The sequence below is a fragment of the Chlamydotis macqueenii genome, chromosome 3 (genome assembly GCF_036417535.1).
Source record: "Chlamydotis macqueenii isolate bChlMac1 chromosome 3, bChlMac1.mat, whole genome shotgun sequence".
Taxonomy (NCBI): Eukaryota; Metazoa; Chordata; class Aves; order Otidiformes; family Otididae; genus Chlamydotis; species Chlamydotis macqueenii.
Genome location: NC_141558.1, coordinates 62,958,075 through 62,979,909, shown reverse-complemented (window position 1 = coordinate 62,979,909; position 21,835 = coordinate 62,958,075). Strand labels below are relative to the sequence as shown.

Sequence of the window (21,835 nt, the reverse complement as noted above, 5' to 3'; positions counted from 1 at the left end):
AACCTCTGCCCTTCAGAGTCCAGGCTGGCCAGTGGCGTAATAATCAGAAGGGAAAAATCCGTGTTTTACATTTTAACCAAGCATGCACATTTTGGAGTTGGACAGACCATAGGGACAGGTTTGCAGAGACACTTTGAAGACCAAAAATTCACTTAAGAGAAATAAGCCAATTCAAGGCGCAAGGAGTTAATGGTGATATGTGCAGTATCCTGTAGCTGTTTTTATCTATTAATAATACTCAATATTTACAGCAGCCAATAAACCTGACTAGTTTACTGTCATGACCAGTTCCAGCTCATTATTCTCTCTCATTTGACCCCCTCCCATGTCAGGTAAGAAACAGTCTGTGACCTTAGCAGTTATCACTCTTTTTCAGAGAAATCCTGAATTCTGTTAAAGAATTGTTGAAATCTATCTTGTTTTACCAGGAACAAAATAAATAGCACCTAATTAAAAAAAAAAAAAGGTGTAATTTTGAGAACAGAACCGACATTGCTTTTATTTGATAAAGGACAAACCTATCAAGAAAACTAATTTGTCCAAAGCAGAATTTCTTATATCTGTTCAGTAAGAAAAAATCACAGAATCACAAAGAGCAGATCCACCCATCTGCCCCCCAGTCAGGTCATTCACTCTGCCTCTCTCCTTCATGGGTATCACTCTTCTAGGGCCCCAAATTCAAACATTTGCACTGCAGATTTACTGCGCTGTTTGGCCCTGGGTGTCTGATGCTCTCACTATTTCTTTGTGTGTGAGAACAGTGACAAACTAAAATTTGGTGAAGGGGCTGGCTTCCAGCTTCCCAAGGATGTAGGTGTAGGAGAGGTGTATGAACTGAAACATTTTGCTTTTCTGCGAGCTCTCAGATTTTCTCCATCCATCCTAATTTGTAACTCATATTTTCGCCATCCATCCAAATCCCAGTTCCACGTACCTCTTCGAGCAGTGTTTTTATGCTCTCTACCCAGGCTTTCATTTCAGGCACAGACTCTCCCTTATTCCAACAAATGTCTAGCATTAAAGTGTGACTGTCTTTCTTATTCTCCACCTATGATAAAAATGACCCTGGCTCAACAGCAATAGTGATGGCAGCCCCTTTCCAGGTTTATAGCTTTATTAATCAAAATTCTTTCTGGTTTTACACGTATAATAAATACCCACACTGGTGTGCACGGTCGGGAGGTTTCAGCACTGGCTGGCAGAGCGGGAGCCCTCACTCCTGCATCTATCCTGCGCACAGCCCAGCTCTGCAGGATGCTGGTATGCAGCCCTGGCCCCGCTCCACAAGAAGCTGGTCCGCAGCCATGGCTGAGCTATACAGGGAGCTGGTAAGCAGGGAGCTGGTGGGCAGAAACATGCACAAAGCTAGCAAGAAGCAATCTGGACATACAAGATCCGGCTGGTCCATGCCCTCCCTGCCCTTCTAGAAGAAAAAGAAAAATAATAATAAGATGGCAAAAGCCTCTGTGGCAAGTCCTCCACGAGTGGCAGGGGTTTTCAGGCTGGACATTGGAAATAAAATGTGGATAATACAGCAGGAACAAGGGAAGAGAAAGGAGGGCATGTGCACGCTCATCAGTTCCCAACAGGCGTGAGGTTGGAGCAAAAAGCTTCCTGATGACCTCCAGCAAGCTATCGAAGCGTGAATATAGCAGCTAATCGAGAGGCAGAGCTGATTGCTGGCACCATGCTTAGAGGCTTCAGGTTAAAAAAAACACAGATGAAACCTCAAAGCACTATGTGAATTTACAGGGGACACAGGCAGAGAGGGCAAGGAGACGGGAATCTGTGGTGTCAAACGTTAACCACGACAAGCAGCAAAATGCCCAGCTGCTAACTGAGAGCCTGGAGCTGAAGGGCTTGCACCCTTCTGCCAAGCGAAGCCTTTGCCTGCAACAAACAGACCTAATCAAATTATGGGAGGCTGTTAAGTGCTGGCAATAAACTTTCCCTGGACATAGGCAGGGCTGTGGAGTGTTGCTTAATAAACTGTAAAATTTTGTTCACTCTCACCTGCTTTTTTTGTAGTTTGCTGTTCATTTTCCTTCTGGAAGCGATGGTAAATGCAGGATCAGTTTGTCAGCAATGCATGCAAATTTTTTACTTATCCTTAGAAATTTTAACTGTCCCTGCCTCCAAATATCCTGGCCTTTCTTTAATTTCTTTGAGAAAATAACATATTTTAGAAAAGATAACCAGCCTGGCTTTCGTTTTCCTGTTGCATGTGCATTTGCGTGCGTGCGAGTGCCTGTGCGTGCGTGTACAGCAGTGCTAGAGCAGGTGTCACTCGATGATGTCCTGACACTGCAATTAATATTTACTCTCAAAGCAGTCATTGTGCATCAGGTTCATTCATTATCCTGGAACAAGGACAGTTTCTTTCTCTAAACTGTCCTGCGGGCACATCTGTGTGGAGCTTTAAGATGAATTCTGCAATAATCACCAGCTCCAGTGTCTGGCACAGCCCAGTTTCAGCCACAGGCGCACTACGTGCCTTTCATTCGAAGCAAACAGATAAAAATTAATGATTAAGTCATCTAGGGTTGCCATGTGACATAGCTGACAATACAAATACTTAATGTTGTACAATAAAATCAATATTAAGTCCTTTAATAATGTGATGATTTTATAACTAATAATAATGAGTATAATCTTATTTTTATTTATTCTAAGGTTACAGCAGTTACACTAATGACACTAAATCACCTTAAATACGAAACCAAAGAACCACAGCAACTTCAAGCTGTACAGAGGACTCAGCCACTTTCCTTTGTCTGTCCTCAGTCCCTCTGTCCATGACAGTATTTATAGTGTGCGGTCACATGCTGAGGAAACTTGGACGGTGTAAAGGCACAAGAATAACTATAAATGAACCAAAAATGAGCACGCCGGAGTAGCAACAATAAGAAAACCAGAAGGCTTTTGGAAAGCAGTGCATTTTATTCCCACATCTCATTCTGCAGTCTTCCGCTGATGCCACTAAAATACCTCAGCACGAGGCAGTATTTTTCTTTTATTGTGCGACAGTCTCTGTTACTGAAAAAAGTGGATTGCATTTGCCAAATACCCATTTTAATTTAGGGAATTTACAGGTATAAACAGAATACAATATAATCACATTTCGACTATACATGCAAATGTACAACATCGTGACAGCAGCTTTATTAACAGTCAAAACTGTTCGAATTTCTGCAAGTTTCTACTAATACTTCAACAACAGTAAGCAGCAAAACACTGAACTCGCCCAGGAAAAAGTCCTGCAATAAGAGTCCAGGGAGAGAGCTTTCTACAGCACGTACCAAACATGGAGTGTACGCTACGGGATCTAAGACCGGCATCCAGCTGGTAAAAAGATCCACGTTTCTTGTGGACAGAAAACAGTGAGCACAGTGAGGACAGATCAGAAATGTGAGTTTTTCCTCAGCCCTCTGTATGATTACAACACAGTTCAGTATCGCCATGAGTTCAGTAATGCAGCAACCATAAGCCATAGGCACGAACATCTTCAGTCTAGGATGCATTTGAAAAACTAACAAAAACCCTATTACATTAGCCTACAAACAATAAATAGTGTTCTTATTACAAAAGATGCCGTATGGAGCTTGAGCAAAGTAAACATCGTATTTTGGAATAGAGTCAGTATCTCTGGGTACTCACAGGCTATACATAACGTGTGATGTACAGATCTCCACACCTCGGCCCCGGCCCAGCAGCTACAGACTTTTAGCCTGAATGTCTTTACAGCTGTCTCTTTCCAAATTCATGGGTGATGCCAGGTCACCCAGCTCCACACTCACTCAGAAAGCATACTGTCGCACCTGATGTTTCTGCCTCCATTTATCGACAAGAATCTAAAGCTCCCCCAGAGATCAGTTTTGCAAATATTCCCTGCTGGGCGAATTGCTCGTTTCGGGTTTCAGCGCTGAACCCACTGTGAGGGTAATGCTGCCTGCTTGGCTAGAGAAGGCATTGGGCTAGGCACTGATTAGTGATGGCTATGGGAATAATTGATTTTCAGTTCAGTGGCTTAATAAATAATAATAACAATAATAACAACAACAAAAACAAACTTGGTTCATTGTTTCAGGAGATGATAACAACTTCTCAGCCTGTGGTCACGATGGCCTGAGGGTTGGGGCACCCTTTAGGAATGGGAAAGACTCAGAGTCAAATCTCTGCCTGGTTCTGGGCAAAGGCTTGACGCAAGGACTCCCGCCTCCCAAAAGGGTATTCCCAGGCTAAGAAATATTCACATGCTTGCTTCCCCAGTCTTTCCCATTAAATGCCTGTGGTACAAAATATCAGCCTGTTCAGTAGAGGCCCCAGTGGAGCACCTGCACAAGAGAGCAGCTTCCACCAAAGCCACAGATACCTTGGTGCAGAGCGTGTCAAGCATCCTGGCCCGTGAGTGCTCGGCCATGCGATCTGCTGGAGCACACCGCAGCTCCTGCCTGCCTGCGCCTCCTTCCATGCCCCGGCGCAGGGGACAGTGAGGGCTGACACACACCAAGCCATGTCCCAGCATGCAGCCAGGACACAGCAAAACTGTCCTGGCAGCGGCGGTGTCCCTAGTTTGTCCATCAGCCTGTACTTCTGAGAGAGGGAGGCAGAGAGGACACTGAGGATCCAGGCTAGGCACTGATTCATCCGACTTTAGGGTACAAGCAGGGGATAGCACAAGGCACGCACTGTCTCACATTTTTTTTAGCCCTCGCAAATCAAGTCAATACAGTCCAACATTTCCAATCCCTTCTGTTTGGGTCAAACTAATACTCCCAATGCTACATGTAGTTAAAGCTCACAGACAAACATCCTTCTTTTGATGACCACAGCTTCTCAAAAGTTCAGATCTGGTTCTGCTTTCATGTACACCACCACAAGACAGAAGTATTTCTTCTGGAGACACAGACACAGACACAGTGTAAACCAGGTCCACAACCCAGCCCGGCCACAGAATCAGGGAGAGTTTTCAGCTAAGAGGGTGATTTTACACCAATATAACTGAAGTGGCACAGCCTCGAGCTCTGTTGCAATTGTGTTGACACAGAGGAGCACATAAAAGTACAGTTAATAGGAGCTTACATATTGCAGGAATATATTTATATTGAGCACCTATAATTGGATGGATACAGATACAGAAGCACATCAACAGAGCCTCCGAATGATGTTAAAATCAAAAGGCTATTGAAAAATCACAAGCTAAGCTACAGGCCACCACTGTGTCACTGGCATTGCCACCTAACCTAATGGCACTAGTGTTCCCCATGGCCCAGGCTGCCCGTGACTTGCTGTGACCCAACTCTCTCTGTATCCACAGCAGAGGACTCAGCGCCTTTAGCTGCGGTGGGTCTAAACTAATGTACTGAAAGCAGCTGAAAGCAAGCCTAAAGCATGAGCAAACTCTGACCTTTTGCTTTTTGACAATGAGGTAAAGTAATCCTACATGATTTGGATTTGTCAGCCTTGATGTGGAAATGTATGCTCTGCCTTTTCCCCTGTACAGAGAAACAGGTGTCCATCCTCAAGAAACAGGTTTTCAAACCTGCTTTTTATGGGTTGGGTAGCTCTTCATTTTCTATCAAGTAATCCTTCTTTATATAATTAGCACCCCTCACCAACCTCCATACTCCAAGGTAAGCATCCTTCAGCGAGCTTCTGTTCACTTCTTGCGTGCCATTGGCTTTTCCCTGGGCCAACGGTCCCTTGGCAGGTTTCTCAGTGCCATCCTTCTCTTCCTTTCCACTCTGGCTGTCCCCCGTGGCTGATCCTTCCACTGCTGCTTCCTCAGCCCCCTTCTCCTGGGAAATCGCTTCCATCGCAAACACCGCTTGGTCCCCAGTCTGCCTTTTTCCTTCCTCTTCTCTAGCTTCTTTCTCCAGGTCCTCGTAGTTGCCCTGACGTCTGGTCTCAATGTACTTGGCCACGCAGTAAATTATAGACCCCAACGTGTTCACTACAACACCAGCTATAAATAACTTCGTGGGCTCCACATCGTTGAATGCCACCATGCCCACTGTGATGGTTGCTATGCTCTTCACCACCCCTACGAAGCTGGTGGTGACAGCTGAGTTAATGTAAGTGCAGTGAAGGGTGGTAAAGTTCATGGCACAGCTAATCACGACGCAAGCGATAAAGATGCATACCATGGCAGGGTCCTTCCACCCCGGGAACGACCAGACGTTGATGGAATCCATGCTGGCAAAGGAGCAGATGATGAGAAAAGGGGTGGCCGAAACGGCGATGGCGTACTGAGCTGTCAGGGGTCCATACTCACTATCGACGCTGGTCTTCTGAATGAGCACCAGGTAGGCAGCGTGTATCAGCACGGCCAGCACGCCTGTCACATAGCCCATAGCGTCCCCAGTCAAGTCACCAGCTCCTGTCAGAAGAGTCACAGAAAGAAACAAGCATGGTTTTTGCATGTCAGACAGACAGGGAGCACCGCTTTGGGGTGCGGGGATATTTAGGAAATGGGCACCGGTGCCCTTTCCATAACTCCTGAGATTTGTTGTGGTTTTCCCAAGAATGGACACACTTACCTCCCATCAGATACATCTTCTGCGTGTATGCTGCAAGTCTATTGATTGTCACCTGTTCTCCCCCTAAACCCTGCAGCCAAAATCAGACTGCATTCTCCCTTCTGTGAAGACACTACGGGATGTTTGCAGCTGAAATCGTACATACGCACAGCAACACTGAGCATCCTTTTGCCAGCACGGGCATGCATCAGCTTCAGCTGGCCCAGGCTGCCTGCCCTCCAGCCCCTCACCCTCATTCTGCCCTCCTGTTCCCCCAAGCAAGGCCAAGCTGTGTGGGGCCAGAGCCTCCCTGCTGAGCCCCCAGCCAGGCTTCTTTGCAGACTGAGCTACTGGCCGTGTGTGCTCTGCTCCCTGGGGCAGCCCCCAACCCCGGAGCATTGCCGGGCCACACAGAGCCAGTTTTGCCTCCCACTCCACCCACTCCTCGGCTGGGAATCAATGCAGGCAGGGCCCCTGGCCTCACAGGGTGGCATCTGGCTCCACAGGTTGCACCTACCCCTGTCAGACTGCACTTACCCCAGCAGGGCTGCAATTGCCCCCATGGGGTTGCAGTTGCCCCCAAAAGATTGCACTCCCCACCTGCTGTAAGACCACATCTCCCCTCTACAGGATTGCACCTTCCCTAACGGAGTTGCAATAAGGTTGCACCTAGTCCCACAGGTTTACACCGCCCCCCCTCAAGGATGCACCCATCTATGTAAGGTTGTCCTGAGCCCTCTAAGATTGTACCTGTCACGGTGGGCCGTGCGTGTCCACCTCCGCGAGGTCGCACCTGCCTCTGTAAGGCTGCGCCTGCCACAGCGGGGTGGCAGCTGCCCCCCACTCCCTTTCATGGGGGTCGCACGCCCCTCGCATCTTTCCCCCTCTTCGGGGCTGCCGCTGCCCACCCCGTCCCTCCCCGCGCTCTGCCGCGGCCAGTGCAGAGGCGGCGCTGCGGTCGGGGCGCTCCGTCCCGTCCCGTCCCGCGGGGTCCCGTCCCGAGACGGGTGGCACTCACCGGCCAGCGCGGCGCCGCAGGTGGTGATGAGGACGGCGACGAGGACGCCGGGGGAGGGCATGCCGTCGCGGAGCACCAGGGCGCCAGTGAGGAGGGTGACGAGGGGCAGGCAGCGCTTGAAGACGACGTACATGGGGAGGCTGAGGCCGCGCAGCGACCAGAGGGTGAGGGTGGACTGCAGGGTGGCCAGGGCGGCCACGGCGGCGAAGGGGCGCGCCAGGCGGGGCCCGAAGGGCGGCAGCGCAGCCAGCCCCCGCCGCCGCAGCGCCTCCAGCCCCAGCGCCGCCGCCGCGCTGCTGAGGCACTGCAGCAGCGTCAGGAAAGCGAAGTGGTAGCGGGCGAGCAGGAACTTCAGCAGGATGTTCAGCGAGCCCGAGCACAGCCCGTGGGCCACCGCCACCGCGACGCCCCGCGCCCGGCCCCGCCACCGGACCATCCTCCCCGCGCACCGCCCCGCCGCCGCGGCCCACTCCACCGCCGCCCGCCCGCCCGGCCACCCGCCGCGGCGGCGGCAGTGGGGGGGGACGGGCGGAGGCGGGGGGCGGGCGGAGGCAGGACGGGCTCCCACCGCCCCCGACGTGTGTCCCCCGCGCCGCCCCCGGCGTGTCTCCCTCCTCCCCGCGCCCCCGCCCCTCCCCGCCACCGCCCGCGGTGTATCCCCTCTCCATCCCCAATGTGTCTTCGTCTTCGGTGTCCCCCGTCATCCCGCCGCCGTCGTATCCTGGAGCAAGTCCCAGCGCAGCAGGAGTACCCCCACCACCTCCCGCAGACCCTCCCAAACCCGTCCGGGCGCAGGAGGGGCGGGCGGTGGCAGCGCCCACCGCGGTGATTCCAGCCGAGGGAGGGGGGAGAAACGCGCGCCGCCCGCAAGCGCGACCGGCCCGAAAATAGCGCGGGACACCCGTAGCAAACCCCACGTCTGCCCAAGCAAGGAGGTCAGTGAAAGCCGCCGTCCACTAACCGCCCCCCCCACGGCCCCCCACACCCCCCACGCGTGCACAAGCAGGGACGCTTTTCTCTCCCCAAAAGCGTACGGCTTCCCAGGAAAAGCATCCATCGAGCCTACCGGCTGCATCCCGCCTACAGCTCCCCCCTCCCCGCGCTTCCTCGCGTCGGGGTCCCGGCCGCCCCCGGCTCGCCCTCCCAAGGGAGCCCTGTCCCGGCGGGGAACGGCAGAGAGACGGGAACCGCTGCTAAGAGAGGAAGGAAAATCCGTTTCTAGCAGGGCGACTTTCCTTGAAAAGTCACTGAAAATAGGTAACCGCACGGAGTCTTCGAAAGTGATGTTAAGTGAAAGTGTTAAAGCCAGGTATAGTTTAGCCCCAGACAAGGTAAGGAAGGAAAAACTGTACTTGAGGCTGGCTGACAATCTTCATCCTTCTTTTAACGACATACATGTCGGCTCTTCTCATAAGCAGTAAAACTGCCTTTCACCCATCAATTTGAGATTTGTAAAGTTATTCTTTACTTTGAACAAAACCAGCCTCCCCCCTCTCCACGGGTACAGTATTAGAAAGAACCTGCTTGGGGGGAAACAGTGTGCTTAACACCCAAAACTTGTTTTTGGAAGATTTAGCATAAAAAGAGCGGACCAGATCCTGACGAGGATTGCCGGTTCTGGTGAGCTTGTACAGAATTAAGTAGGAGCACTGCGTGTGTTTCAGCAGTATCAAAAAGGCACAGCTGCTTTCTGTGAGACTGCTGCAGAAACGTGTCACATTTCCCTCTCAGTTCAGTTTGTAGACCTTGCAGCTTCCAAAGCCGGCTACACTCCATCCCAGTCATTACACTGGAAACTCGTACAGCCCAGCGTTCAGGTCAGACCTGTAGCCATCACAGGAAAGGGGTGCCGATGCTGACAGCTCTCAACAAGTGCAGAGCAGGTGCTGGGACTGCCAGCCAAGCAAGCATCCACGAAATGACCACATCGGTGTGGAGGAGTGGCAGGAAAACCACACTGGACCCACAGCGCTGGGCTCTTCATCCGAACCGAGGGAAGCCGTGCATGCCCAGGACTATTGCTGGGTGCAGTAAGGGGCTCTCAGTGGTCGCAGGGATCAGTCACACCAAAGGGGATGTGTTACAAATTTCCTGGGTTACAACGAGCAGCAGAGCTGGTACAGGCTGGGAAAGGAGGCAGGGCAAGGTGCGTAAAATGAAACAACAGAGGTATGCGTTAAGGTATGAGTGTTTGAAGATAAAAATTGGTGATGAGGGAAAGGAAACCATGGGTACTGTTGAAATTAAACAACAGAGGTAGACCCCACAAGAGAAATACTATTCTCTAAGCGAAAAGTAAAGTAACTTCTTTTTTTTTTCAGACTTGGGGGTAAATGTGGATGGAAACAGAAGCAATGTTTGGAGATCTAACCCGCAGTCTGCTTCCAGGAGCCGAGCACAAGTCCACCTTGCACCTCAGTGCCATCAGCCATGCTTGCGCAGGGGGCCAGCAGCCACTGTGCTTCCTTCTGCTTTTCGACATGTGTTCCTGGATAAATATTCTTCCTCACCAGAGGCTGTCTCCAGCTTGCCTGCCTTTTATTTTTCAATCTTCAATGTATTTATTTTTTATCAAGCTGCTGTTCTCACTCCCTCTTTCTTGCCTGGCATTTTCTCACCTTCCTTCCTTCCTTTCCTCATTCCCATTCCAGAGTCTGACATTAATGCAAGAACCAGGCTGACTTTGCAAGGACTACTGTAATACTCACCTGACTCAAAACCACAGCCTCTCTTTCCCTCCTTCACCTCTTCTCTTCTTCATCTTTACAGAATCTATGGGAAGATCCTCCCGATATCTATCATTTTAAATTGGCTTTTTCCCTTTTAAGTGTTCCCTAGTTATTTTCCACAAGACTTTATTTTCCATTTTATTCTCTCTCTGGTTCTTACCAAGGTGGTATTTTCGTCTTCTTTTATACATGCAAGTCTTTAATTTAATAATATTTGAGTACTTACATTTCTATTGATTAAAAACTCCACTGACTGAAATATTAAAATCCTGAGAAAAAAAAAACCAAAAAAAAAAACCAGGACTCTGTGTATGTCTCCTTTTAAAAGGTGAGAGTAATACCTATCTGAATTTCTCAGGCTACCTGAGTCACAAAAGCCATGGATACAATCAGGATATTTGGACGCTTAATTTTGCTGACTCTGGTTGGGAAGAAAGCACACCCTGAAACCTAGAAATTTTCAGGCAAGATGACACATTGGTTGTGGTCACCTCCCTGGTGTCATGGGGTGCTCCACCTTGATGGCCTCCACCCACTCCAGCAGCTGCACCGCTGCATAAAATGTAAACCCACAGTTAAGTGGTCTGAAATATTAAGGAATATGAAGGTTGAAAATCTCATTTAAACTTAGTGGATACCAAGTCTGGCTTCAAAATCTGTGGAAGAACAGTGCCAATGCCTTTACACCAGCTTCCATTTGGACTCATCCCAAGCCCTCACACAGCACAATTTGAAGGAACGTGTGGATCACTGTGACAGCACTTGCACAAAGGACTAACGAAAATCCTTCTGCCAAATTAAGTGCAGATGGAAAAAAATCTAATCGTGCTCTCTGGAAATACTGTAGTAATTGGGACTCCACTTAAGCGTAACCTCTGGAAGAAACAATTTTGTCCCCTCACCTGTGAAATTATCGGTAGAGAAATGAATCTTTTGACTTTGCAGAGGATCAGGCTGCAAGTCTGCATTGGGGGCTGAATATTTCCCTGACTGAAACAAACACAAGTGTATCTGAAGGATAAACATTTGAGTAGGATAGAATAGTTCAGTTAGCAGGGACCTGCAGTGATCGTCTAGTCCAACTGCCTGACCACTGCAGGGCTGACCAAAAGTTGAACCATGTTACTAAGGGCATTGTCCAAATGCCTCTTTGTCCTGGTTTCAGCTGGGATAGAGCTAATTTTCCTCTCAGTAGCCAAAATGGTTTGGATTTCATATGTGACGAATGTTGACAAACACACTCATCTTATGAGTTGTTGCTAAAGAGACCAAGGTCCCTGTCCGGCTTTCCAGGTTTTGCTAGTGTACAGGAAACTGGGAGGGATAGAGCCAGTGCAGTTGACCAGGACTGGCCAAAGAGCGTATTCCATGCCACAAGCTCAGTATGCAAGTGGAGGTGGGTCAGTGAGCTGGTTCTCTTTTTCTCTCAGTGTTTGGAATAATTCTGGGATTTTTTATAGGTTTTTTTTTGTTCTGTGATTGCTGCTCGGGACAGGCTGTATCGGTCATCGGATGATGAGAAATTGTGCATCATTCAGTTTTTTAAAAATTATTATTATTCCTATTGTTTTTCCTTTTATTATTATTACCATTATTCATATATATAAAAATTATATTTTCCTTTGCTGTCCTATTAAATTGACTTTATCTCAACCCACTAGTTTTTTGTTTGTTCATTTTTCTCCCTGATTCTCCCCCCCATCCCCCGGGGCGGGGGGGTGGGAGAGTGACTGAGCAGCTGTGTGGTACTCGATTGCTGACTGTAGCTAAACCATGACACTCTTAAACCTTGACAGGCTTGCAGCATTGATCACCATAGGCTCTCTAGGAAGTCTATTCCAGCATTTGACCACCCTCTCGGCAAAGAAATGCTTCCTAATGTCCAGTCTGAAACTCTCCAGTGCAGCTTTGAACCATTCCCACACATCCCGGCACTGGATCCCAGGGAGAAGAGATCAGCACCTCCTTCTCCACTTCCTCTCCTCAGGAAGCTGTGGAGAGCAATGAGGTCACCCCCCCAGCCACCTTCTCTCCCAACTAGGCAAGCTCAAAGTCCTTAGCTGCTCCTCAGAGGCCATGCCTTCCAGCCCTTTCACCAGCTTTGTTGTCCTCTTCTGGACACATTCAAGGACTTCCATATCCTTCTTGAATTGCAGGGCCCAGAACTGCACACAATATTCAAGGTGAGGCCACACTAACACTAAATTTGGGCACTCAGGCATCTGTGTCCCAAGTACCATATCCTATCTCTTGGGACTCACCTGTGTTGCAAGGTCAGCTTCTTTCGCAACATCACTCATGCTGCTCCTAATTTTAGTCTTGTCTATGCACAGCAAGGGAGGGTGGAGGGGAAGGTGCTGTCCCTTGCCGAACCACCCCTTTCTCAACATGGTTTCAGGCCAGGCCCAGTCCTAGTCTCCCACTGCCTCTCCACCACTCCACACTCAGACAAATTCTCCAGCACTTCACTGGGAAGGAACTGGATAAAGCAACAGAGAGACGTCACTTGAGGTAGCTCTGCAGGGAAGGTACTTCCCTCACATTAGCTGTTCTTGTGTCTAGAGACAGCAGTGGGTGCTCAGCTCGTAAGCTGACTCTGTTGCAAGATTTTGATCTACCAGTGAGGCACAGATCATACTAAGGAATAGCTCTGTGGTACCTTACAGTAATTACATGATTATGATGCCCTAACTGTAATCCTTTAATGCAGATTATGCTCAGCTCTGCATTTCACCTAGGTACAATGACACGGGTGAGAGAAAAAGCCACAACCGCGGAGCAAACTGGTGTCAAATTCCTAAGGGCATAATTTTTTTTTTAAAATGGTTTCTTGGATGAAAATGGTAAAGATCTATATAAAATGTATAATGGACAGTTTGCTTTAATTAGACTCTAATGCAACCACGAGGCATATAGGGGAAGCGTTGTGCAGAGTTGTATCCACTCCCCATCACATGACCTGTAGCACATTCAAAACCGAGCAGTACTACTGAAAGGCTTTAGTACACCCATGCCTATGCAGCAAAATCTGAGGCCAGCACTGTACTTGGCCAGAAGAAAGAGATCACTTCATCACTGACATGTAGCCTCCACAAGCAGACAAAAAGAATGATTTAAAATAGCTTCCATTTATCACAATGCAGACCTGATGGGACATACAGCTAGGCAAAGTTGCACAAAGTATGGTCTCTAGAAGGACAGTGGAAAAACGCAATTGTCACCCAGTACTCATACAAGACATAAACCATGATTACGACACTCTTTACTTATACTTTCAGTATCTATCACTGCATTTATTTTTTGATCATGTTTCTTAACTGGGGAAGTTAATACATGAGTGTAGCCAAAGATATTGTGTGCAATTAATTTAATAGCATTGTAGATCAGCAAACTCACTCCTTCAGAAACACGATTAATCAGTATGTTTCTTGGACTGAGGAGAAACCTAAGGGCTTCCATAAAGCAAAATCTTCCACAGGAGCAAGTTTAAAAGTAGAACACATTAAATATTTAAAATTGTTGTCATTAAAGGTCTGTTTCAGTAAACAAAAGAGATCAGAAGCTAGTATTATGGTCATAAAATAAAAAGTATTTCTTTAAAACAATTATAGCAAACATTCCCTGAGAATTAAGGCTTAAGAACAACTATTGCCAGATTGGTTTTTCTGTTACAGTGCATTAATGTTACAGCACATTCTCCCCATTCAAAGATCATGCAGGAAGATTAAAGGCCACAGTTTGTATTTACTATGTGCACTTTCTAGATGCACTCATTTTTCAAGAGAATTAAATCTGGATGCAGGAACCCTCAGCACTGAAGCTCACCAGGACATGAGGGGAGAGAAGACAGTTAAGAAAAGGTTTAATCCACGTGCTGAGTGTGCGTGTTCAGAATTTCTTTTTTTTTTCCCCCCTTCCATGCTACGTTTTCTAAATTTGCCCTTCTAATGGATAGGCTACGGCAGCATTCTGGAATATCTCCCTCCCCCCAGAAACACACATATAAAATACATATCCACCACCAAAATTTTCCACTTACTCAGACAAGTAACTTGCAGAAAAGGGAGATAAAGCAGAAGAGTGGAGAACTATTAAAGTTGAAATAATCAATTTTAATGCCTAAAATTCGATTTTATGGCCCATGGTATTGCTGGAAGCTGGCAGCACAGCTTTATCATTGCATCATTCCTCAGCACACAGAATTAAAGTGCAGTAAACATCTGCAATTTGGTGCAACACACTGTCACAAAAAAAAAAAAATAAAATCTACTTTTTGTTATTAATTCAGCTGGAGAAGATGGCATTCTGGAGTCAGTTTGCACTGACCCAGAAAAATGTAAGATCCTATCAGGATCCAAATTCTCATGTTGTAGAAGGGAGTTTCTTTCCATTTCACCCTAACACTAAATCAATATGTATGTATCTCCCTGCGGCTACCTGCTAGCTCCCTGGTTTGTTCTCCAAGGTAGCAGTCATTCTTTCCTTGCAACTTGCAGGTCTTAGTTTTGTTGAATTCCTTCTTTCATTTCTTAAAGCATCCAGCAGACCTGGCAGTGTCTGCTATTGCTTGATATATGAGTGGTGCAACCCAGAAGTGTACCGCATTCATTAACAGCGGAGCATGAAAATCCAACCAAAGATCTGGAAAGACTTGACCTGCAAAGAGTCCTTTGATAGTAAGGGTTGTTGATATGGGGTAAGAGCATAAGGGAGACAGCTTTAGTAAGATTTTTTTTTAAAAACCCAATAGGCTAGCAGGAAACCAGGAGAGAAGCCTAACATATACCAATGAGTATTCAAGGGAGACTGAAGAAGTGTAAAAACTGAACATCTCTACTTGCCCCAGAAAAACTCAGAAGAAAATAACAGCATGTGGGCTGAGGAGTGAAAGTGGGCATGAAACGTACTCAACATACCTGTAACATGTTGGGCATATTCTTATTAAGTATAATAGCTTGGCCACACTGGATCTATGCTTACGTCATGCAGTTAATCTGCGTGTACGCAGGTTCAAATGGTCTGCACATCAGCTCTCACTTTGGCCAAGCTGTCAGAGCTCCAAAACCTCTCAATATAGGGCCACATTTCTCTTCTATCTCTTGGAAAAACTTTCTAAGTGAAAATAGAAGACAAGTCTTATAGAAGAGATGGTTGTCCTATCTCTAAATCTTGAGGATTGTGATCCAATTAATGTTGTATATATTTCATTTTTCCTAAGCGTTTTCTCTGTCATCAGAGTATCTTTCTGCATGACTTCATCAACTGTTTTACTCAAGGAGATCTAACGGAAAAATGCATGAAAATAATCTTTACCATCTTTGTGAAGAGGCAATCAAAAAGGTCAAACAAATCAGCTGGCTATAAACTATGACATTTACTGTCTATCAAGAGTATTTGTCATATTGCACAAGAAAATAATGCAACGTGAGTCAGAGCAAGATATATAAATATAAATACATCTGAATTATACAAACCTCAGTTGACATTACAGTACTTCACAGTGAAAAGCTACTTTCTTCTTTTATTTTCTACAGTGACATTATCTCAAAATACACTCCCAGTTACTTTTATTCTTTATAAGGATCAAGAAGATTCAGGCCTCTGCTCTCATCATTAGCCAGACAGATGACCAGATTGTGTTGGTGATTCTACTCTAAAGACACCAGCTCATGTCTGCTATGGCCACTCTTTGGCCATTCAGTAGCTGTTGAACGTTTTCCTGGCTCAAGTACTACCTGTACAGTAAACCAAGCCCTAAAATCTCCACATAGTTAAGTGCACAACACTCCATTCAAGCATAGTTTTACTTAAAAAAAGATTAATGACGCAGTTGACACTTTCTGGTTGTGCAGGAAGAGAGAAAGGTTCCTGGTGTGTCAGGTCTTCTTCACTTTTTCTCTAGACAGGAACCACCAGACACGATGGAGTATAGATCTTGACTAGTTCATCCCAAGCACAGTCCACCACCTACAAAGCAAACGAAATCTATTTAGATCATTCATAAGTGTCATTTTTACAAAAAACAGAAGAAACTTAGAAGAAATTAATGCACATTGTGGAGTTAATACTGGTTGGTACTCCGATTTACAATGCTTCAGAATTATGTAATAACACAGTTGGGTTTGTTTCGGTTTTTTAAAACTTTGTCTTAGCTTTCCCAAGATGCGTGAAAATTAACAATCTCTTATTTTTCATACTGCTCACGAGGAAAGTGGAGAAACCTTTGGGTTTCAACTGATTGTTCCAAATAGGCTAAAAAACATAACTGAGGATGAAAGGAAGGACACACGGAAGTCCAGACCAGTGGTGTTTCCTCTCTTTACAGGGTCTCAGGACCCTTTTAGCATGATACCTAAATGCTTCCTGATCAAATCTGAACTTTCTTACACTTGCAGGTATGGAAAATTGTTATAGATATTTTCTTAATGAAGAGCTGAGGAATGGAAAAACAAAGATGTTAAAATGACGCAGGAAGTTTCTTGAAGAATTATGCCACAATATCAGTCTCACACTGATAAGCTATGAGATCACTGTATTGTCCTTTGTTGAGAAGAGAGATGTCTATTTGCTCAGCACTGAGAATTGGGGTGGTAGTGTTGCTTCAAGCACTACCTAAACCCCACCGGTCTGATGAGAAGTGATGCCACTTGTGCAACGGCATCTTACAAATACAGTGACTCATTCCAATCTAACTGAAACTGATTCTGAATTGCAAGTCCCAAGTTCTATTCTAGATGCAAGCTTGAACCTAGAATCACAAAACCAGAAGGTTAACCTAATTCTATAGCATTAAAAAATTTTAATAAATAACAAGATTCCACAGAAGAAGACTATAGAATGCTTTAGGTTTGAAAATGATTTAATAATGCACTTTAGAGTCTGTAACAAAGTGAAAGGGTTAACCACACTGACAATTACTCAAGTAGATGATCTATAATACATATTCACAAAATACTGGGGGAGACAACAACTAAAGCAAAGGAAAGAAGAAAGAGTAGAGCTAAAGAGAAAAAGCTGATGAGCCCCACAATTATGTGCCAGTTAATCTGGCTGAATCTATCTTCCATTGTCTTTATAATGTCCTTTCCAGTTGGGACCACAAAGGATACAGTATTGGATCCTTTACACAACAAGCTTCCTTCTGCTGCAGACTGCAGTTCTTGTTCTCTTCTACAGCCAGAATGAACAGCTGCACACTAAAAAATTTGGAAATCCAACTTCAATATTTGATTTCAGACTATAATTAGCCCATTTTGTGTTTACTATATGGCACTATTATTCATTTTTATTGCTTCCTTAGCTGGTTCTACTTAGTTATTTGAAATGCCTTCCATATACATCTACATGAATCCAAAAAAACTCTTGACAATGTGTCTGTCTACTCATATGACATAATAGAGCTTTGTGTAATATAACGTTCTGCTGCCCTGCAGTCCCCCAAATCACACCAAAAAGAAAATTTGAGTTCTCCACTAAATGCCATGTAAAAACTGGCAATCACATAAAACACAGGTTTTTTAAATATTATGCACAGCTCTGGATCAATATCTATATTTCTATAGGCAGCACTTTGTTTTAATAAAGAAACAAGAAACAGAGATAACATTTGGAAAAAATCCCATGGGAATTCCCACCTGTTATCAATTTAACTAGCATCCTTGAAGTAGCCTCTGAACAAATATAGTTACAGAACCATTTAATCTAGCACTACTAAAAATAAACAGGGGATATTAAAAGAGAGTTTGAAAAGGATCACTTGTGGTAATTTGCCCAACTCATTGACTTAATGATAGCATATGAAAGACGAAAACATAACCATCAAACAAAAGGAAAATAAAAGCTACAGCAAATAACAGTGTATCAAGTTCTCCTGTGCAGCAAGGAGTCTATAATGGAATAATAGACACTACAGCATAGAACAGCATTACAAAATGCAGTAGCGTTTCCATTTCTCCATAATACTTTATCCAAAATACAGCCAAGACTGCAGGAGAAAGGGAACAATTGTAAGCTAACAGTGCAGCAGCCAGCATTAATTAACTGATGGACAGCTGCTACATGCCTCTTTGCAGTATCTCATAGATCATCACTGCCTCAAATACAAATGACTAAAATGAACCCTGGGATAAAGAGAAGTGCCTGTCCATGCAGCTACTGAATCAGTTTAGAAAATGTCTTCTCCTTTCATTTTGCCATTTTTCTTATGACCTGTCTTATACAATGGTCTTATGACCAGAATATGCCTTTCCCCAGAAGAGGGGAACATAGGCTATTGAATACAAGTGCTTTACAAGTATTTAGAAACGTCAGTTCTCATGTCACATATAAGCATTTTTAATACAGTTTTTAAAACACTTCAGCCATTTTTAATAATAAACTAAATGCTAATTAATTTAAGTATTAAAATAGCAGCAGGAATTCTATTGGGATGAAGGCTGATCTAGCACACCACAGTAAATAAATACGGCATTAAAAAAGCCGCAAGTTCTTAAAGCTGATATTTTGATCAATGAGATGATGTTACTGACAGGCGGAGAAGAACCTCCTGTGGTAGGATGAAGAACAAATTAAAACTGAAAAGGCACTTACATATTATTTGCATACCTGATAAAAGTCCTCACCATTAGGAACACAAAGGTATGGAGGTTTGTCTTTCTGTGAAAATGTCCATTGTCCTGAAGACAAATTTTACTTTCAGATTGAAATAAATGTCACTGATTTTAGTATTTAGAGGGTATGTGATTCACTTTTTTTTTTTTTAAGCTGACAGGCAAACAAAGTAGAAGACAGTTTATTTCAGTTGCAAAGACCTGTATAAGTGATAATATCCTTATACTATTTTAGACACCTGTATACCATGCAATTTTCATTATCATTTATGAATACTAAATTGCTCTTGTAACTATAGAATAGATTTCTACTACAGCAACTTTTAACTATCAGAAATTGCAGGGAAGAGGAGAATAACTAGAGCTTAGTTGTAAAACAAGAATATTGTACCTTACACTGACTACTAAATTACATCAAGAAATAATGCAAACAGAAAAAGTATTCTAAACCTGGTAATTTTAATTACAACTAACGATATATAGGACAAAGGCAGTCTAAAAAAATAACATTTACTACTTGTCTCTAATGCTCTGACTTCAGTAGTAAAATTGCAGTAGTAGTATATATACTAGGGGTACTGTACTGTTATTACTGCAGAATACACATCATGCCAATTTATCTGCCAGTAGTGATTTAAGCAAGTCTATTTGAAGGACATAAAATGGGGATCACTGTATTTGCCTTCAAGTAAAGCCAAAAAGCAAGCAAACAAACAAAAAACTGCAGTCATCACAGGAAGCTGATTGCCTGACTAGAAAAATCATAGTTTAACTCAAATGAAACAGCTATCCTGTATTTTATTGAAGTGTTTATCCTTGTCCCAGAGTATAACAATGTTTCCCACCAATTTATTTAGTACTGACATCCATTCATTTATCAAAGCCATTTCCATTGACTCACTAATTGATTTACTCCTCTGACAGGCCCCCTGTTTCCTATTCATCACAATCATCTTGCTTTGCAATAGACTTAGACCTTTTGTAGCACCGGAGGGCAATCCATTCAGTCTAGTGCAATTACCTGCACGACATTCTGCCTCTTTACTCTTTGGAAGCAGCAAGAAAACTGGAGAAATCTCCCAAGTTAGCAGCTAACTTTTTTTTTTAAATATTTGAAGGTGTAATAAACCCCCAAGACCTAACCAAGATAAAATAAATTCAAACGAACAACTAAAAACTTTGAGTTCAGTAACCCCTTTATGAAGCGGTTTAATCAAAAGAAAGTACACCTCTCTCTAGGTTAGTATTTCTGGAAGTATCTTGGTGCCACTCAGCTTCCAGAGTGCTCATAATAAACCATAGGATAATGTGCAAATGTGTCTGAGAGTGACTCATTTCTCTTCGCAGCTTTTCTCCATTCCAGTCCGTCTTCAAATAAAACTAATAAGTCCTGGTTTTTTTTTTCTGTAGAAGAGACAGCGGAAAAATATTCAGTTCTCTGCTTCCATTAGTGTTGTGTTTCCCTTCATCTTTTAGTGTCTTATCTTCTGTGTCTTTTCATACTGAATTTAATGGTCTATTTATATCATTATTACGTACTTTCCAGGGGTCTTGAGCATCCTCTGTAAGCATGTAGGATGGAGACTAAGTGGAGATAAAGCAAGTTATCAGGTTTGCTACTGATCAAATTACTTTCACAGGTGACCATTAAAACTGGTTGGTTAAGTGCATAATGGATTATGCATGGGTTTAAATGCATTCAATACCTACTTTGCACTAGAAAATCCAAACCACCCGTGTGGCCTTTTGTTTGGTCAACAATTGCTGGGGTGAATCACACACGGTAACAACCTTTACATGAGCCTGAAAGTGATGGGAGTTTGAAAATAAAACCTTTTTATTTTCAGTGGGCAGCACCAATAATTTTTTAACTTAGTTTTGAAAGAACACATATTGATTTAATTATTTTTTTCAGTAAAGACAGAATAAAATAAATGCTGGACTAGAAGTTCTTATAAAGATCTAGGTTCAAACTACAGTTATCAGAAACAGATGTTCCAAATACTGCTTAAGAAATCAATTTCTTTCTTAGGGAGAGAAAAGATAAAAGACTTGAGGGGTATTTTTTTCAGATTATAAAGACAATGTCACAAAGAACTGACCTAAAAAACAGGGAGCTGTCTCAACATTTGTTTCATTGCTCTGACACGAGCAACAGGGACTTGGTAGTTGTGCTACACATTTCCAAATGCAAGTCTTCTGAGTTTGTATTTGATCAGTAAGATGCAAAGGAAATTGAGATGTGAGTGGCAGGTTAGAAAGAAATCCTTGGAATCTTCACAGAATATGTAGCAATCCCCCTGTACTCTACAGATAGGAGGAAAGACATCACCGTAGTCCTTCAAGTATTCTTTTTACATCGGTAAAGTCAATCATAAGTTCTGTAGAAGATACACTGGAGCTGCAAAATGCCTTTCTGTGCTTATACTAACCTTGGTGACCCCAAATGCAGTCAATTTACATGTAATGAAACTGTGTTTTCTAATGACCTTATCCAGTCTTCAACCTCATCCTTCAGCTCAGAGTTAAGCTAAGTTCCTTCCTTTTGGGATATAATCACAGATAATCATAAGCCAAACAATGTTTTCTGTAACAGCTGCAAAATGGTTTTGTCCTTCATTGAGTTTCACTAGAGCAATTCGCTGGGACTTCTCAAACAGGTCTACTGATCATGCAGAAAAGAAACAAAATCCACTACATTGACTAAAAGATGAGGCTCACAGAAGTAGCAAGTATTTGTAAGCCACTGAAACAAATACAACACACAAGCAACATACTTAGTAAGAAACTGCTGCCTTCCACCTCTTCTCAGTACTTCAGAATCAAATTTTAAGTGCATTTTCCTCTCCGTACACTTGCAGCTTTTACAGAATTGTGATGCCTGACAGGAACCTTTCCAAACACCTTAGGATGAGAGTTCTGCTGATAATGGCAAAGAGTGACCATTACTCATGAACGGCT

At 44.2% G+C, this 21,835-nt stretch overlaps 2 protein-coding genes across 2 annotated transcripts in view; both read right to left on the bottom strand.

The window, feature by feature from the left end:
• Positions 1-5,549: 5,549 nt before the first annotated feature.
• Positions 5,550-7,972, bottom strand: SLC35D3 (solute carrier family 35 member D3). Its single transcript, XM_086745532.1, has 2 exons — positions 7,537-7,972; positions 5,550-6,379 (listed from the first exon to the last, which is right to left on the bottom strand). The coding sequence occupies exons 1-2, from the start codon at positions 7,970-7,972 to the stop codon at positions 5,550-5,552; spliced, it is 1,266 nt and encodes a 421-aa protein (XP_086601658.1).
• Positions 7,973-15,620: 7,648 nt separating this feature from the next.
• PEX7 (peroxisomal biogenesis factor 7) overlaps positions 15,621-21,835 on the bottom strand; it is a 46,250-nt gene continuing 40,035 nt past the window's right edge. Inside the window, exon 10 of the mRNA XM_086744743.1 lies at positions 15,621-16,232. Within this exon, the coding sequence (XP_086600869.1) occupies positions 16,164-16,232 (69 nt within the window). The 3' untranslated portion in view covers positions 15,621-16,163. The remainder of the gene's footprint in view (positions 16,233-21,835) is intronic.